Here is a 19,999-nt window from a genome sequence, read left to right as displayed (position 1 = left end):
CCCGTCATTTGGGCTCCTGTCGCTTGTCTCCCTCTGCTTTGTTCTCACTAGCTTTTGCTAGCTTCTACCGCTAGACGCTCTTGTTAGCCACTCCAGCTAGGTCTTGCTAGCCACTCCAGCAAATTCTTGCTCACTGCTGCCACTAGCTCGTGCTTGATCGCTCACAGACTCCAAATTATAATTGGTGGTACGCTTACAAAGTATGGTCCCTCTGAGGCACCGCTTCAAAATCGTTGTATCCTATTTGTTCACCACCTAATAGCACTAAATCACACACACGGTCTCCTAAAGTTGAAGTTTTTTTTACACCAATATTTTCCCTGTTACTGAAATAATCAATATCAGCTCTGAAAAAACATATTGGTTGGTCTATTGCTAATATTTAGCACTGATGCTTGTGTCAACTTATCATGAGAGGTGTCTTGTCACAAATAATTTGGCAAATGAACTTAAAACTCTTAAATTCCAGCAGAAACTTCAGTCGAAACACTTAAAAAATGTTCACTGTAAAACATGTTACATATTTAGGAAAATAAACACAAACAAGTGTGTGTCTAATAATTTGGAACACAATGTCGAGACCGACAACCCACGCTGCATGCACAGTAGTCAGATGAGTGAACCACCAAGTAAGAGTGCACACACTAAGATCTTATTGTACAATTTATTAGGAAGTCATACCTTATATACACAGTGGTTTCAAAAAATTAATAAAAGTAAAAGATCATAATACTATATCGGCACAAAAGCTAAGCAAGTTTAATACTATGGTAAACTTTACACAATCAGGACTTTTCAGCCAATCAGTCATCAGTGAGTTTGAAGAAAGAAAAACACAATCACAAATTATTTCAGAAGATGGAGCAATATATCTATTTAAACAACTTTTACAGTCCACCGCTGCCATTTGCAGGGGTTAGGGATTAGTGTAACGGGAAAAAAACATGTATAATTAAAGCCAATTGAAATGTATGGGGAAAATAAAATAAAATCTCAAAAACACTGAAAAACATTTAATTTAACATGCAATGTCTTATTTTGTGGAGCATGACATCTGATCACCGATTTTGCATAAAATGCAAAATATGGGCAATTCCCGATCTAGCCAATCAGCTCGGTGTAAAGTCTACGAGATAGGCAACAGTCTTGCACTTGTATGAAGAAAAACATAAAGAAAAGCAAACTAATGTATTCAACAATGTGACAGTGCAGAAAATCTCTTTCCCAACTTGTGAATGTAAAAAAAAAAAAAAATTGAAAATAGCCTGTATTGTCAATCTTACAGGAACCATGAAAATCAGTTTGGTATATCCTCGCAATTAGCAGCGTTTAAGATTAAATTAAAAGCAATAGATCACAATCACAATTACTCACAGGAAACACAATTAGACACAAGTTTGGGGATACAGTGAGTCTGTATTATATAGTAGTAATCGTCTGTGTTATTTAAGTTTGGGTGAACTCATTGATTATATTGCACTTATGTAAAGGGATTGGGAGGATATATACATTTCACAGCTTGGTGGTAAAAGTTTTTATTGATCTTTGCTGTTATAGACTTTAATGTCATTTAAAGACCCTCTAATGTGGGGGGATCATACATTTGAGTTATTTTGAAGAAACAACAAATTTAGGCTGTTATACAAGCTATGCACTGACTAGTGTATAGTGTTGTCCCATAAAAAGATAAATATCTGATAAATAAGAGGGTGTACACACTTTTGTGCGATACTGTAAATTTATGTATAAACAAATCAGAAAAAAGACTTCACAGGGTCTTTATTATTTGATTTTGTTTAAAATCATTATGAGGTTTCTGATCAAAATGAATGAGAAAACTTGATAAAAAGTTTTCTGCTAATGTATTCAAACATTAAAATATTGAGTTAATTTTTTTACTGTTACCTGTTTGAATTTAATTGCTTTATATTCTAGTTGCCTCTGGTGGTCGACTTATGTCGTGCTGAAGGACTTGATGTAAAGGCAGCCACTTGTTAATCGATGCTTTAAAAGCAATAATCCATCTGTTAAAACACACACACAAAACCTATCACTACTATTTTATTTCACAAATAAACTGCTAAGTTATACCTGAACATAAGCATCTAAAATAATGTACTGTACACCATTATATTTATTCCCAAAAATATTACAGGTAGGATCAAAGGAGTGCAAACAATGCCATGCTGAAGATCTGCACTCGGAAAAGTCCGGGACGAAACCTTGTCCGGCACGTTTGTTCAACCATTAACATTACATCATCAAGGAGCACAAGCCATTTTCAACACTTTAGATTGGTCAATAGTTTGTAAACAAAACACTCGCTGACCAATAGTATAGATTTTTTTTGGGGGGGAAAGAAATTTACCAAATGAGACTTACGAGGTTACAACCCGACGCCAGCGATATATTGTACAGTCTTCTTGCATTTATATTCTACAGATACTTTAATTTCTCAGCACACATAGAAAATTATAAACATTAAAATGGCTCATGGAGACATTTGTTTTGTTAATCATTTTTCACGTTCAGTAAAATAAAATAAGAATGCAAAGTCTCCTACCGTTTGTTCTCATTAGGATTGTCTGCACAGAAGTAGAAAGTCTTAAACTCATCAGATGGGGGTTTCATCTCAATGATGGATTTCTTGCTTCCAAAATGCTGTTCTCGCACCATATAACCCTGAAGGTAGATCCCTCCTAAAGACAAAAAGAGTGTGAAATTAGGATTTTTTTTTTTACGAAAATTTACCATTAACCCTTACACGTCTTTGAATAGCATACACCATAGTGCACCCTTTAAATGGCTGGCATTGTATTACAAGCACAGGAAGTTCAGTGCACACTATCGGGGCTCCGTAGCCTGAGCGGTCTACATGGCATGTAGATGTTGCGGAGTTTGTCACTTTCTTACTCATGACTGCCACCTCTGGCCTAAAGCGTAACTGCAGCCTCTGTCAATCTCATGTACGTGCACATGAATAAACTCTTCATTCTTTCAGTTTTCTTGGAGGCTGTGCTCGAAGCCGGCCACTTTAGCGTTAACATTAACATTTTAAACTCCGCAATGCACCTTTAAGGAAAAGTGCATTGAGATAACCTTTGTTGTGTATTGGCCCAATCAAAGTTTTCATTGACATCACTCAAATTTTCAACACCTGTAAATCTGCCAAATTACACACTTTTACCCGATTATATTTCCATACCATGTGCGTGGGTTGCACGGATACCACTGTACAAGTAGAGGCAGCCATCCTTTAAAATGGAGTAGTGCTGCTCCCAGGTATCCTTGCTTTTGTCCATTTTATGAAGCAACCCAAGGCACTCTGGCTTTTTCACAGCCAGTGGAGGGAGACTGGAGTTGTGTCTGGTGACATCCACCCACACGTGGTGCTGAAACATCAGAGTTGAGGAGATTAGTGCCAAATATGACAGATGATTAGTGTCTATGAGCGGATGTCCTGTAGTTACTTTTGCTATGTATGGAACTGTCAACAGGCAGTCTTACAGGACCTAAATTACAAAATGTTGAGACATTTTGGCATAAAGCAGACAGTTTTTCTTTTTATTTGTACTTCATTGAGATTCATTTAAAATGTGAAGATAATTTTATCTGGGTAACTTAACCACTAAATATTACCAGAATAACCTTCAATTGATTAGCATCTCCATTAAAGAAAGTAAACTAAAAAAAAAATCTTGACGATAGCATGTTCTATGTAGCTCCACTAGTCTAAAGACAGTATTCTGGTTAGTATTGTGTTAGTGGAATATGAATTAAGCAGCAAAATCCAGCATTTTTTTTAATCAAATGACAGAAAGCGGCCATTTTGCTGCTTGCTGTCGAGTGAAAATTACATCACAGTTACTCAGGTGTTAGGTAAAAAACAATCACAGCTTAGCTTCAGAAAACAGGTGAGCTGTGATTGGTCGTTGCCTGAGCACTGAGCAACTGTGATGTCATCTTCAGTCGACAGCAAGTAAAATGGCCGCCCTCTGAGATGGATTTTGCTTCATAAGTCTTATTCCACGAATGTAATATTAATCAGAAAGTCACGTTTAGACTAGTGAGGTTACATATAACATATTATTGTCAAGAAATGTTAACTAACTAACTTCCCCTTTAAGTATTGAAACTATTTTTTTAAGTGTATATTTAGAATTTTAATTATATTTTCATTTATTTTCATCCCATCAAAGGTAATTGATAGCATGGATAATTTAGCATCATTGTAGGCACACGGCTCAAAAGGAGCATATTGTAACTTGCTACCTTTTCATATCTGATGATGGCTGTTGTTTACTATATCAAGCTCTACTCATGGAGTATGTGTTAACGTCTCACGAGCATGCTATTTCTTGTACAGTCGGCTATACAGTTTTTATGCCCCAACAAAGTACTGTACTTGAATTTACAGTTTGTTTTAACGGACGACCCCACTCGTCCCCACCGTTAGTCTGTGAAATCGAGGTTCCACTGTATTGTGCTTGGGTTACCTTGCACATTCCAAAAACATGCATGTTTAATTGAGGACATTGATGGCCTTAACAAGATATATAAGCGCCATATTTCTATTGAATTTTTTGACAAAAATCAAACAACAAATTGTATTTTGTCCAGCCTTGTGAATAAAAAAAAAACATACGTAAACGAAAAGTCAGTTACTAAAACCCATCTGTAAACATGAACACTCATCAAGGGTGTATGTAATCCTTGCTGCTGCCTGTGATGATTAACATGTGCATATGCCGAGAGGCATCACGGCCAATCACTTATTTTTTGTCTTTCTTTTTTTCTTAAGAGCTCAGTATTGTTCATTCGGTAATTTTACCGATTTGACATGTCATCATCATTGCTCTCTCTTTTTCTTTAAAAAAAAATTAATTTATGTTTATTTTGAATGTGGGTGACTATGTGTGTGTGTGTGCATGTGTGCGTGCGTGTGAGTGTGTACTCATTAGTTCACCTAAAACCTATTAAAAATCCCATACCGTTCACCTAAACCGAATACTTCAGAATCCAGCTAGAGTCGTGAGGTTGTCAGGAGACCCAGGAAAGGATCAAAGAAAATAAAGGAAAGTGAAATCCAGCACCGACCAGACATTACCTACTACCCACCGGGTTACCAACCAGAGTCTTTCACCAACCCCAGAAACATCTAAATTCCAACAAATTAGGGAGACCTCAAGAGACCAAAGGAGAGACTGAGGAAAGGAAGGAAGGATAGATGAAGCAGAGTGAGATCCACAGACATCAGCCTCCACCGATTCAACGACCAGAGGAAGAAGCAGATTGTGTTTGAATTTCGATAGATGCTGGTGTGGTGGATCTGGCATGCATGAAAACCTCCACCAAAGAGGGGAGCCGTCGACCCCGGCCAGGACAGAGCAAGCACAACACCAAGGGACAACCCCCGGGCCCCGCAGGGGCCACCGGCCGGAGAGCAAACCCAGGATCCAGGAACGCCCCCCACCCCAACACGGCCCGCGCCTCCAACCCAACGCAGCAGGATGGTCAATCACTGATGGTCCTATGATGAGTGACATGGAATGGTCCAATGATTGATGAACGCTATGAGCAGATCATGCATGCAATACAAGCTGACAGGCAAGTTTAAAATGGGCAGAAACACAATCCCCCTCAAAAAGTGGACATGTACAGCATTTGATCACTGCAAAGTTAAAATACATTCCACATAACATACAGTTTTGGGATTGTAGTGGGCATAATATTACCTAAATGTTCTCAGTAGTGCCTAAAATTATGGTATTAGAACAAAAAGGACATTATTTAGCAATATCTATATATTCAAAAATGAGGTTAATAAAAAAAAAGTAAACTTTTTCATTGACTGTTACCAATTTTAATCAAAAGTATCGTGCAAACTGATTCCTGGTTGCATTCACCTTTAAGGTTTGACTCTTACCTGCCTAATAGGATGAATCGCTCTCTCCATAGCTTCCAACCACCTAAATACACACACAAAAAAGTTGAATATATACACACTAGTAGTAAATACATTCCTGTATTAAAGAGTTGTATTTCCCTTTTCATCTCCTGGTTGGAAGTTGCACAGAGGTAGTACACCCTATTCGCAGATAGAGGATGGCACTTTAACACAAAAGGTTTACCAAGGGAAAGATCCGGCCCCACCTCAGCCCCTTCCATCTTTAAAGCTGCTAAAGCTTGACTTTTGCCTTCATCCTGTAATAAACAACATGGACTAATGGCAGATAACCCTGTGGAGTTGTTTATTAAAAGGGAATCTATTATTGACAGCTCACCCGTTTGTGTCTGTAGTAATAAAGCCAGCAGTCATGTGTGAGCACAAACCACCTCTTCCTCCAGCCTCGAATCAGACCAGACTGGGTACGCTTGTGAAGATGTCCACGACATGCTGGTCTGGGGGTATTAGGACTGCGACCAATATCTGAACCAATAGTCAATGTTAGCTCCTCTGGACCTAAAACATTAATATTGCAAGTCAGCTAATAGTATGTTGTTTCTCATTATTGTTTAGATTTGTGTACAATTAGATAAAGTTGCCAAGTGAATTACTGCCCAAGCATACCTTGGCGGGCCAAATTAGCTGCCTCGGAGTGAGAAATACTGGTGACATCAGTTCCATTGACAGCCAGAACGTAGTCACCGACCATCAAACCCGCTTCCTCTGCCGCACCATCTGAAACCACACACATTGGTTTCCTCCTACAATGCAAGCATATGTACACTACTCACAATTTTTTTTTTTCAGCTTTCAGATTAAATTTAAGGATAAACTTAAATTGTGCTATAACCCTGTGAACAGGATGGATGTACAGCGCCTTTCCCCAGAAATCAGCAGGGATCAGCTCCAGTTACTCACTATCATAATTAGGACATGTGGTAGAGAAAATTGATGGATTGAACTACTAATAGGGTAATTTTATAAAGTGCTTAGAATCTCTATTTAAAGTGTAGGATATCAGCGTCAATGTCTTTGAGTGTTTGTGATTGTCTTACTTGTGTCAACTTCTGTGACCACAATGGGTTTAGAGAACTGTATTCGAAAGCCCCAAGGGTAGTCTCCTGTTCCTTTGTTGATCTTGACAGTCCTCTCACGAACTGAAAAAGTCACATTTGTTGCATGAAAGTAGTATGTGGTACAAAAGGTGAAATCGAATGAGACAATGAGTATAATATTTTAATAGTTATTTTTCAAAAAATAGAGGAAAATAAATATTAGGCTGTTCCAAAAAAATGTCAATGGTTGTTTGTTTACAGTATAAGTGCCCTACGATTAATTGGTGATCAGTTCAATATACCCACCCTCTCGACCAAAGACAGCTGGGATAGAGTCCAGCTAACCCACAACCTTGTTAAGCAGAAGCATTTTAGAAAATGGATAGATGGATATTGTAACGCGTGATTAGTTTGGTTCGAGTACAGCCATGGACGAACGCTACTGGTTAGCCAAGCAGGGAGCAAAAATAGGCTGAGTACTTGAGTACTTGCTTTATTAAAAGGACAAAAAAAAGAAGTGCTCGGCGCTATCACGTTATCATAAAGTGTACAGTTCAGGACACGACCACTCAGGTCCACAGTGTAAAGTTCAGATGGGAACTTTCGCTGGGTTATTTTATCTTGAATGCTCGCTACACTAATAATAACAAGAGACTGTATATTCTCAGTTGAGCTATTTACTGGATGCCAGAAAGATCAAGATGTAGAGCCTTTTCTGCTGAATGTGGACGAAGGTCTGATCTATTCTTATACTCAGCCTAGCCCATGTGAAAATGTGTGACCTGATGATCTTAACTGGTTTTAACTGGATAAGTGTGCCAGAGTGCAGATAGATAGGAAGACACCAAGCCAGGACAGGTCATTGCGACAAAGGCCTAGCTCAAGTCACCTATCAAATCATTAAGAGACCTAATCTAACAACGGCAACAACAAAAAACTCTGAGAGGCAAAACGAAAAAGTGACCCATCGGCATGACAAAACAAAGAAGCGCCACCATGTGGCATACTACGGATTGTTATACCGCTACAGTATTTAGAGTATAAATTCAGCTTACTTGAAACAGTTCGAGTTCGAGTGCTGGAAGAAATGGAACTGGGGACATCTTTCTCTCCTTGATATAGCCATGCAGTGGAATGGAAAGTCTCTGCATAGAATCCTTTGTTTTCATTGTCTTGAATTGTCAAATCCATCGAGTGAACATCCTCTGATACTAAAAAAATAAAATATATATTTTTTTAAATGAATAAAAAGAATGCATCAAAAGCATAACAACCTGAACATAATAGTTCTACAAACCCAATTCCAAAAAAGTTGGGACACTATACAAATTGTGAATAAAAACTGAATAATTATGTGGAAGTGCCACATTTTAATATTTTATTCAGAATAGAACATAAAGAACAGGTCAAAAGTTTAAACTGAGAAAATGTATTATTTTAAGGGAAAACAATGGTGATTTTAAATTCCATGGTGTCAACAAATCTCAAAAAAGTTGGGACAACGCTGTTTTCACCACTGTGAGGCATCCCCTCTTCTTCTTACAACAGTCTGCAAATGTCTGGGGATTGAGGAGACACGTTTCTCATGTTTAGAAATAGGAATGCTGTCATTCTTGTCTAACACGCGTCTCTCTAACTGTTCAACTGTCTTGGGCTTTCTTTGTTGCATCTTCCCCTTAATGATGCGCCAAATGTGCTCTATAAGTGAAAGAAGTGGACTGCAGGCTGGCCGTTTCAATACCCGGTGCTAATTGGTGCTGCATGTGGTCTGGTATTATCGTGTTGAGAAATGCAAGATCTTCTCTGATAGTGATGATGCCTGGATGGGAGCATATGTTGTTCTCCAATCTGAATATACCTTTCTGCATTGACGATGCCTTTCCAGATGTGGAAGCAGCCCATGCCACACGCACTCATGCAACCCTATACAATCGCAGATGCAGGTTTATAAACTGATTGCTGACAACAACTTGGGTTGTCCTTGTTCTCTTTAGTCAGTATGATATAGCGCCCCAGTTTTCCACAATAACTTTGAATCGTGATTGGTCTGACCACAAAACAGGTTTCCACTTTGCCACACTCCATTTTAAATAACCCCTGGCCCAGAGAAACGCCTGCGCTTTTTGGTCTGCTGTAGAAATGGCTTCTTCTTTGTACTGTAGAGTTTCATCTGGCAACGGCGGCTGGCACGGTGGATTGTGTTCACCCACAATGTTTTCTGGAAGTATTGCTGAGCACTTTCTGTGATTTCCCTTACAGTAAGCATTCCAGTTTGCGGTGCAGTACCGTGTAAGGGCCCGAAGATCATGGGCATCCAGTATGATTTTTCGGCCTTGACCCTTACACACAGAGATTGCTCCAGATTCTCTGAATCTTTGAATGATGTTATGCACTGATGATGTTTAATTCAACCTTTTTGCAATTTTTCGCTGGTAAACACCTTTCTGATATTTCTCCACTATCTTTCTGCGCAACATTGAAGGAATTGGTGATTTTCTACCCATCTTCGCTTCTGAGAGACACTGCCACTCCGAGCTCTTTTTATACTCCAAGTTGCCAATGGACCTCATTAGTGGTAACTGGTCTTCCAGCAGTTTTTTTTTTTAATAAGTGCAATTGACTCAGCCTCTTATTGCTACCTGTCCCAACTTTTTTTTTTGTTTTGTTGGCACCATGAAATTTACAATCAACATATTTTCCCCTTAAAATTATATATTTTACTTTTGACCGGACATCTATGTTCTATTCTGAACAACATATTGAAATTTGGCCCTTCAACATAATTGCATTCAGTTTTTATTCACAATTTGTATAGTGTCCCAACTTTATTGGAATTGGGTTTGTACACGAATGTGTCGTGTTGACACGTGGGGCCATAACTGCTCACATTAATTACCTTAATGAATTATTGTGTATTTAACTTTTTTATTTTTATGACACAAAATTTTCATTTCAATTTTTCAAGAATTACGTCATGGAACCTCCATGACGTAATTCCAGTCAAGTTTTGAAATGATGCATATAGTGTTGTCACGATACCAACATTTTGACTTCGATACTATACCTGCTTAAAATACCTGAAACGGTACCTCGACAAAAATCTAAAACATCAGCAAAAACAGCAAAATTATTTTTTATTAATTCAAAATATTAGGATATATGCATGTTAATTTATGTAAATACTGTATATATGTATGTGTATACTGTATGTGCTTTCACATTGCATGCCATATTCTTGAAGTACTGCATTTGACTGCATTTGTTGTTATCCGTTTTAAATATTGGTAAAACAGTGGCACTCCTCCCATGACTCAATGTAATGTTGCTTGAGTGTGCGTGCATGTCTCTGTTCTTCTCCATTATGCTCCCAATTAGTCGAATGTGTAATCAAATACTACAAACTTGAACCAAAATAATTCACACTCGATTAATTTTTTAAGGGAAGTATCAAAAAATGTCTCACAACCGGCTCTGTCAGTCATCTGGGCTTTTTCTATGCATAACTGTGATTTTCTACTGTATGCCTGTTCATTTAACGCACCTTGAGTCCACTGCAGGGCCAGGAGTGATTGTTGCTTTTTTTCTGCTTCTCCACGAAAAAACATTTGCCTTGTTACAAAACGCCATGTCATTTGGCTTGCCGTGGCTGTCGGCCATGTAAGAAAAAAGTTCCATAGACACTTTGCGCGTCATACTACTCAACGAGGAGTGGACGGCCAGCGAGCGCTACACTTAATTAGCGCGAGTGCTTGCAGTCTACAATGCGTGAAACCTTAACTTGTTATGCTTCTAAACAAGGAGTGCACGGCCAGCAAGCTCGTCAGTGCGCGTGAAGCCATCTTCCTGAGCCCTCTCGCACAGAAGCTGAAAGAGGCATGCCGCTTAAGGCGTTTTCCGCATATCGGTAGACAGGTGGCCATGCGTGTATGTGTACCCACCTTTAAAATAGAGTTGGAGTTGTTCGTATTTATTTTTTGAAGTACCGGCCCTAATTTTTTTTGATACCGAGCCGTTTTTGACGCCAAAAAATCGAGGTACGTTACTGGTACCGGTATCCCATGCAACACTAGATGCAGAGCAAAGTCAGCCCCGTTACGAGTTTTTAATGACATCCTCTGCTCTTGAGTGGTTTAGAACCTATTTGGCTGTCAGAACTTTTTGTGTTAGCCTTGGTTGCTCTGAGTCCCACAGTGCCCCACTGTCGTATCATTTGGCACTCCGCAGGGTTCAATTCTGGGGCCTCTGATGTTGTTTTAACTAACTTGTCGTCTTGGTGTATGACTTTGTATGTGACGTTGATTTGTTTTCAAATGTCCTATAAAGTTGAGTTGAGGAATTCAAGTAAAAGACGTCCTAATTGGAAGCATATAACCAAATGTCCTCAGTTTTCTTTACCAAAGGCATATTTGCCAAATATAGAGCATTATTATTTCACAAATATCCTTTGGACTTGGTTAGAATTAAAGCCCAGAAATAAAAAAGTAATCTGCTATGACCACTGTTTGCATCACACACATTGGAAGGAGTTGCACTACATTACGACGCTTAATGGAAATTATATTAGGATAGTATGAAGACCATGCAACAAAGATTTGTTTTCAGGTGGTTTCTGATTGCACAGAAATGTTGTAACTGTTTGATCTAGATGTGTGGGTGTTGTGTCAGTGTTGCTAACTTAGTGGCTTTGTCGCTATAACCAGCAACTTTTCTGACCCCTATAAAGATCATTTTTCTGCAGAGGTGGTAAAACCAAGTCCAGAAAGTAAAAACCCTGCCACAGTTTGGCTTTAGCCCCAGGTGCTAATTAGCTAGCTCCCACAGTGCTCGTTTACCAGCTAGGGAGTTGTAGCTAGCTAGCTAGCATCAGTCAAACTGTGGGCAGGGTTTTTACTTTCAGGTACTAGCTAGCTAGCTCCCATGGTGCTCGTTTACCTGCTAGGGAGCTAGCTAGCATCAGGGGCTATAGCCAAACTGTGGCAGGGTTTTTACTTTCAGGACCTGGATTTACCACCTGTTTTTCTGAATGAAAAAGAGAAGAGTTGCCATGAAGTAAAACTCACATTCTAAAATGAAAATATTCTGGTGGTGTGCAAGTACTTTTGCCCAGTGTTTGTTTTTCAGTACTTTGATGCTGATTGCTTCAAACCTGCCTGATTCCTCTGTGATGTCACTGGTAAACGAGCTTCCTCCAGCAGAGCTCCACTGTTTGCTGTCCTTGAACAGTTTTCGCCTCTTGGCCCAGGAGTCAGGTGTACCGCTGTCTGCATCGTTGAGGCTAAGAAGTTTCAGATGCTTTTTGGCCTCCAGTGAGCCTGAAATTACATTGAAGCAATCACAAGAAGGATTTATCTAAATACCCACCTTTAATGAGTCATTTCATGAAACTTGCATCTTGTTATGGACTTTTTATCCGGTCTCTCACTGGTATTGGGATGTTCTTGAATGTTTGTTGCTGTGTTTAAAAATCCATTGGCAGGAAATGATGCAGAAGGCTTAGCACAGTCTTCTGAACAACAGCTTTCTTTGTTCAGTAGTGACTCTTTTGTCTTCTCATCTCTCAGGGACAGATTGGCCTTTTTAGTAAATGCTTTACATTTAATGTCTTCAAAGGTGCTTAGTGAAGGGCCGTCAATGTGCTGCAAAGTGGATATACTGTGTTCCAACTTTGAGTCCATGAGAAAACTTTGCTTGAATAAACCAGTTGATGCCTTAACTATTGAATTTTCATTTTCGCCTTCCCTGTTCTGGCCTGATAACTTTGGGTGACATTGCACAACGCATTCCTCTGAACCACTGCAGGATGGAGGAATCACTCGAATGAATAGTGCGCTTCGGTTAAGCCGTCCTACACAGAGCTCTGGACTGTGGCACTCCAGTTCTCCCATTTCTTGGTCGAATCCACTGTCTGCCACCTCACTTTGATCAGTTTTATTGACGCAATCATTAGGATCATCATATTTGCTTTGTTCTCGAAGTTGTTCACTGACTGCAAATGTGTTCTCGGGATGATCATCACAGCAGGGCATGCTGAAAGGTATGAAGGAATGCTTTCTGAGCATGCTTGGGAGCCCCAAACTCTTCATTTGGGTCATAGGGGAGATGGTTCCTGAGGAAAAAGATTTGCTGTAGGACACAAAACCTTGCGTCAAACTCGTATCCATGCTAGGAAACGTCTGACGTATTCTCTGTGGGAACAAGCATTCGCTGTGTTCTATACCAGCAACACAGGATTTTGTTTTCTGGCATTTGATGAAATCTTTGGTCAAACTAGACCTGTTGGTAGTCAATGAAGGTCTCATGGACATGGAGTTGTAATTGTCTAACTCTAAGAACTCATCAAATGAAGGGGCTAAATCTGCATTTCCCTTGACTTGATCATAAAATGTCTGTCCAGATTCTTCATTGGGTACTCGGTCAAATCGTCTTTGTTGTGTCTCACCTGTGCTGCAGGAACTGATCTTACAAGAATTCAAATCGGATATCAGGCCTTCCAAAGTACAATATTTCATGTCAGCAAACTCTTGAGGAGGTGGAATGTCCCAGAACTGATCACTACTGAAGCTTTTGCAAAAGAGCCTCTTCTTTCTTCGAGGCTTGATGTTTATCAGTGCCGGTGGGTATTTTGATATTTGCTCATCATGATCTGTGCATTGACTGTTGCTTGTTACACATTTGAATGCATTTTTGGTTGTGTCCTCACTCATGCTGCGTGTATAATTTGATGTACTTTGACTTCTGCCATTGGCCACGTGCTCTAATTGTTGCTCGTTATTTGGATTCCACTTTTGTTCATCTTTGATCTTGCCAAAGTTCTCAGTACAGTCTTGCTTTTCCTTTATAACAAGAACAGTGGTATTGATGTTATTGGTATTGTGCTGAGTGAATTCTTTAATTTCAAACTTCACATGTGGCCCCATGCAATTAATATTTATGATGTTTGTAACTGCCATACCTGAATGAGGAGGATTTTCGCTTATAGGCTCATGCAACTGCTGGAATGTGATCTTTGAGGGCATTTCTTTCATATTTTCAACAGACACAGATGTTACTATCTTCACTGCCCTCTTGGTGTGCTCTGTTGTCGTGGTGTAAGTATTTTGGTTGTGAGATGAACTGATATGACGATCTTGCTTTAGTCTTTTCTCCCTTGGTGGCTCATTGTCACATTTTTCATCATCTTCTGATCCTGACAGATTTTTTTCCTTCCCAAGACATTCTTTCACCCCTCTTTCAAGGATGTTATGTTTATAGTCCACACTGTTGTTTTTATCCTGCTTGTATGAAATGTATGGTATGCTGGTGACATTTTCTGAAAAAAAAAAAAGTTCAAACATTTATTAAAACCATGAATAGGTTTGCTGTAGATTTTCCCAACATATACATTAAAGATACCTCTTATCAAAGGACTTGATTGGTGATTTCCATAACAGTGTATAACACATTGAAGGGAAAATAACTATGGTTTGATATGTCCTCATGTAACCTCTTATATAAGGATATGTTGTCCTGAACTGTTGTACGAATCCAGGTGCCCAACAATTTGTAAATAAAGGGCGGAATCAGCCTGGGAGTGAATGCCTTGTTTATACTACAGTCTTCCCTGCTTCGCAAACATGTTTTCGAGAAGTGCCTGGGAGAGGGCTTGGACAGCCCGGTTTCTCACGCTCACAACTTTTTGTTAACGAATAAAAGACGGAGCGGCACATGGTCCGGACGGAGTCAGCTGTGGAACACGTACGATTGCCCAGCCGTTTTGCAGCTCGATTGCCCAGCCGTTTTGCAGCTCGCTTCACCCGGACCGTAGGCTCCCCGGTCAAGTGTCAAGGTAAGCGCTGATGATGATGATATTATGCTGCTTAACGTTGTAGTGTATTGATTGCTGTTTGCGGGGAATAAAAGACACAATTATTCTAGCAAATCGAGTTGTGATTATTGCTGTTTGCGGGGAATAAAAGGTACAATCATTCTAGCAAAGCAAGTTGTGATTATTGCTGTTTGCGAGGAACAAAAGGTACAATCATTCTAGCAAAGCACAGGTGTTGATGACTGTCTGCGGGGAATAAAACGTACGATTATTCTAGCACAGTATAAAAGTGTTTATTGCTGTTTGCAGGGAATAAAAGGCACAGTTATTCTAGCAAAGCATATCAGTCTCTTTGTATTCATTGTTGCCGCCGACCACTCACGATCCTGCATAAAAATATAAAGGTGAAGTAGTGTTTTCCACAAAACACACATACTTTATTTTTTTAAATTGGGACAGTAATTATTGGCTCACATTTATTTTATTGATCATCATGCTGGCACACATCTATTGGCAAATGCAATTTTATTTGTTGAAATACTTTAATGTCTAATGTTATTTATCATTATCATCATTGTATTTTTATGTTTATGTCACAGTAATACAAGAATATATAGTAAATTTGGACCTTGATCTGTAAAAAGGCATAACTCTGCTCTAGAGTAATAAAGTCATACATTTGTAGCACTACAAATGACTTTGCTAATCTTGAATATAAGACAATTCAATATATATCTCAATATATTTCAAAATGGAAGGATTCAATTCAGTTGGATTTTATGCACTCACATCTTTTACAAATAAAAATCAAACAAGCAAAAAACAGATTTCTTGGTTCAAACCGTTTTTTTTTTTTTTACAACCTTAGAAGGGGCCTGACAAATTTGGCTATTACCTGCCTAATTTGAATCTGATACTCCTATAAAGCCTTAAGTTTGTTGCGAAATATTGACACCGTACTTGCAGGTGAGGAAAATTTTGACTTTGCTAAGCACAAAATTAACGACATCACTCACGTTTACTGCTGCTGGAGCTCCTCCTCCGCCGACTGTATCTCCTCCTCCCCCTCTTGCTCATTTTAAAATCCAAAACAGCCTCACATTAACTGGAATATAAATCGTTTCATATGAAAGGATGTATTTTTTTTTAAGTAGCCAATAGTACAAGTCTAACATGTTTACTCATCTAACCAATAACAAACTTTTCAGACCAGAATTTTTTTTCAAAAGTATAGTGCCATTTCAATAACAGCAGTAAAAGTTACAATATAACAGAAACTAAAACAGAACATACATACGCACTACAAAAGAGCAACAGGTTTGCAATTTTTAACCTGGTGTCCCAGGAACGTTATACTACGCTACTTACTACAGTTTTCCAAGTGTGATTATGGTAAATAAAAATGACCAGCTTACCTTCTATTAAAAATATTGATGAAAATGCTATGTTTGAAGTGAATTGCAGCTCCTCCGTACTTTCCACGTCGACTGTGTGGTTGCAGACTGCTCCAGTTCTTATTGTTGCTATTCTCAAACGTAAAGCAGCTTACTATGTCTAATCTTAAGAGATACCGCACACAGCATTGCCGGTGCGAAACATATTAATTCAATGCACTTTATCTCCCTCTTGCCATTGTGACTGAAATGATGTAACATCAAGAAAATTATTTATGCTTGCCGTACATTTAAAACAAGATGCTTTAGGGCAGACATTGCTATAGTCCCTTTACTAAATGAAGAAAAAAAAGAAAAAAATATTCACCATCATTGAGCCTTGGTATGCCATGCACACATAACACATAACCAAACAATCTGTTTTACATCTAATCTAGGAATTTACTGATAACTGATACATTGATCGAGTTTACAACATCATACAGGACAGTTAGATCATTTAATCTACCACTCTTACCTGAACCTGGCTTTCTTTTTGCTTTGCTTTTTTTAAACAGACAACAATCTTTTATCTTGATGATGCTACTTGTACTGTACTCACGCACGCACGTCGCTAGAACATCTGGGTGGCTAGAGTGACGCGACACCTCACTGAGAGATGGCCATACATGGACATCATTCACATTTTCAAACCCTCTCTGTAACCGTGAAGTCGTAGCTTCCACAGGGTTTCATGAAATAAAATGCATGCGTATCCAGAGCCTTGCTCAACACTCATAATACAAGCAAAAACAAGTCTAAAAAAAATAATTCTGCTGAGCTTCATTTACTAGATAATGCCATTTTCTTTGCTGTTGCTTTGCTTTTGTGTACTACCTCATAGTCTACTTCTACTTCATGTACCGATTCGTTAAAAGGCAATCAATTGTCACAGACGGCAGACACCATTTTGCATACTGTGACCGATTCATTTAAATCGTATACACCTAAAAAGCACAATGACACAAAAATCTCTTAATTCTTTACCATTTTAAACGTTGCTTTTTACCCCTCTATATATGTGTGCATTTTATTTCATGAACCTATGACTGTGGGTGATATGATAAACAGTAACTTGACAGCCATGTCATGTGCTTGCTATGGTGGTAAAAGTAATGGTTTTGATTGATTTAAAAACGCTGACTTTTGTACTGATATACAAAATCTTTTGGAGTTTTGACTTCAGATAAATTAGAAATGTGTGTTGTTTTTTATGTGCACTGTGCAGTTAATACAAATGTCATCAAGAATGTCATCCAATCTAGGAATACTGTATTCAACTATCCATCTGGGGGAAGAAAAAAAACAGAAAAGTCACAGATATGAACATATTCCCCTAGAAATGCAGGTAACCAGAGAGTTGGTGATGGGTGGCATTGGCCAGCATATAACAACGCCCTTTCACGCAGTGTGGCAGCCCAAAATGGACACAGTTAGCAACAAATACTTCTATTGCAAAATACCATTAAAATCTTCTCTGTTCCTACAGGCCGGACTCACGCCTTCCTGAGAGTCCGGTTATGTCTTCCATTTCATTCTTTTTCATTTGGGAATGACTTGCAGTTTTCACCATTTTTTTCCCCCTGAGAAGTGTGATCTACTGTATAAGAGAAATAGCCTCCCGCAAAGGTCAAAATGCTTGAGAAATACAGGGAAATTGGTCTTCACCATCCATACAAATTAATTCCCACATCCAATACTTGTTATGGGCAAATCTCGCATAAAATGGTCTGCATAATGCATGTAAGGGAGTACAAACAGAATAGAATAGAATAGAATAGAATAAGCAGTTCAGGAAAATGGATGGATGGATAATAATAATTCAGGGACGGCGCTAAACCGGGGCTAGGGGGTGCTATAGCACTGTCACAAATGTGTGTAGCCCAGTTAGAACCCTCTATCATATTATGTTATATTTTAGAATATTTTTTTAAAGTAGTTATTCTGTTTTAATCCAATCCCATTTATGTAACACAGAATATATACAGCTTTGCCACATAGCCTACTGTACATGTATCTGGCTAACTTACTTTGACTGATTTTTTATTATTTTTTTGCTCAGGGGGATTGATTTCGTAACAATAGCAGTGTTTAGATAACCGTGCTCTCCAAGCTGAATTCTCGCAGTATTTGTGAGTTTACAAACTCCGGAGAATACATCTTGTACCGCACAGAGGCGAGTCTAGGATCAGAGGTTTATTGGTGCTATAAAGACATTTAGGGGAGCTTGGGTACTACAACAGGGGGTATGTGATAGCTTGTCGTGGTTTGGGGTTACTTCCCGCTCCAAAAATTGCATGGGAAGTCAGTGAGTAAATCGAATCTAATAAAAGTTATGCAAATGAGAAAAGGACTTAAAATATAAACATATCCCACCCCTCATTTCTTGAGAAGGGTTTTAAATGCAACATATAACATATAAAATATGTTAACAGAAATTAACTTCTTAATACAGAATGATTGTTTTTGACTATACTTGTCTGTACTGTCATAAAAAAACATACATTACATACACATCAAAAAAAGAAATGTGCTTGAATCTACAAAATAATAATAATGTAAGTACAAGTCTGTGAATTGGTGAAGTACAGACACATATAAAACATATGAACAAAACAAATTGACTTTAGCACTGTTTGTGTCTGCCTTTTTACATTTTGTCTTTAATAAAAATACTTTAAAATTGAGCTTTTGTTTGCTGAAAAACAATCTTATGTCCATGAGGCTAGTTTTTTTTTCTGTGCAGACACACACACCACGCACGCACGTTATAGTAAGCTAGCCAATAGAGACATTAATATTAACACTTGTTTCCCTCATTAGCACGTAGCAAACATGTTTGAGGAGCAAAAAGCAGACTAGTAATAAATAATGTCTTGGTGTTGAGTGGTAGAAGGTAAGAAACTTTTCACATATACTGGTAAAAGGAAGGAACACTTTCACTCAACTAGAGAGACATACCCTGTGACTGCCGGACTGAAGAGGACGACGCGCTCCGCTAGTCTGTTTGTAAGCAGTGGAGGGGGAGGGGTCGAGGTGGATCAAACCATTTTCAATCAAATGAGGGGTGTACTGTATTTTTGTTGTTTAAATATTACTTTTGAATTATTAATTATTATATATATATATATATATATATTATAGCTATAGGTTTTTAGCTTGTTAAAAGGAACACACAGTAAAAATATATCTATATACTAAATTTGGGGGGTGCTATTGTTCATTTTAGGGGTGCTGTAGCACCCTAAAAATGGCCTAAATACGCGTCTGGTACCCAGCATGGTGATTTCCACTGTTGATTTTGACCAATCACAGAGCGACATTGTGTTTGGGGTGGGATATGCAACTGTGACGAAACCAGGAAGCACCGACGCCGTGGGAAACAAACTAATCTAACATGAATGGACACAGGCAATTCATTTGCTCCCAAAAACTTATAAATATGTTCTATTTTAAATATTACCATGGTCCCAAAAACTTGCAACATTATTCAGTTTCCTTTTTGAATGTTGAACAGCGGCGCTTCGTGCATTTTTATCTGATTAAGATGTTCATGCTTTTTTTTTTCCTAAGAAGTTTTCTTCCATTGCCATGATTGGTCAAATCAAACATGAACAAGATGCCGCATCGTCCAATTAGCTCAAAATATTGCACAGCCCGTCCCGCCTTTCCCAAGCAAATCATCTTGGAGCAATTCCAGACTGATTGTGGAGAACTCTCGAGTGAATCACAATTATCAAATTAGGTTTTGCCAGGTTAT

General features: G+C 38.6%; 1 protein-coding gene across 4 annotated transcripts; it reads right to left on the bottom strand.

Moving 5' to 3' along the window:
* Positions 1-650: 650 nt before the first annotated feature.
* On the bottom strand, positions 651-19,193 carry pdzph1 (PDZ and pleckstrin homology domains 1). 4 transcript variants are annotated; one of them, XM_086096977.1, is made up of 13 exons: positions 16,222-19,193; positions 15,823-15,911; positions 12,392-14,311; positions 12,153-12,314; positions 8,058-8,213; positions 7,003-7,104; positions 6,572-6,682; positions 6,285-6,463; positions 6,049-6,204; positions 5,927-5,971; positions 3,206-3,392; positions 2,564-2,699; positions 651-2,024 (listed from the first exon to the last, which is right to left on the bottom strand). In XM_086096977.1, exons 2-13 carry the CDS (start codon positions 15,881-15,883, stop codon positions 1,925-1,927), a joined length of 3,315 nt encoding a protein of 1,104 aa, XP_085953103.1. In that variant the 5' UTR covers positions 15,884-15,911; positions 16,222-19,193; the 3' UTR covers positions 651-1,924. The 4 variants fall into 4 exon arrangements, 3 of the variants coding, with proteins under 3 accessions (XP_085953103.1, XP_085953104.1, XP_085953105.1); XM_086096978.1 differs by having other exon boundaries at positions 12,425-14,311; XM_086096979.1 differs by having other exon boundaries at positions 13,955-14,311; positions 16,222-19,188.
* Between the last annotated feature and the right edge of the window lie 806 nt (positions 19,194-19,999).

The sequence above is a fragment of the Leptonotus elevatus genome, chromosome 15, assembly GCF_054856555.1.
Source record: "Leptonotus elevatus isolate MCC_2025b chromosome 15, RoL_Lele_1.0, whole genome shotgun sequence".
In the NCBI taxonomy this organism is placed as follows: Eukaryota; Metazoa; Chordata; class Actinopteri; order Syngnathiformes; family Syngnathidae; genus Leptonotus; species Leptonotus elevatus.
Note: the sequence above shows the minus strand (reverse complement) of the source record. Positions and strands in the feature narration are given on the sequence as shown.

Bases quoted from the DNA above. Each gene is read 5' to 3' on its own strand.
- pdzph1 (XM_086096977.1), bottom strand. From the start codon at position 15,883: ATGAGCAAGAGGGGGAGGAGGAGATACAGTCGGCGGAGGAGGAGCTCC. The intron at 14,312-15,822 runs GTGAGTGATGTC...TTTTTTTTTCAG, and splicing joins GAGCTCCAGCAGCAGTAAAC to AAAATGTCACCAGCATACCA. The intron at 7,105-8,057 runs GTAAGCTGAATT...TGACTTTTTCAG, and splicing joins TCGAACTCGAACTGTTTCAA to TTCGTGAGAGGACTGTCAAG.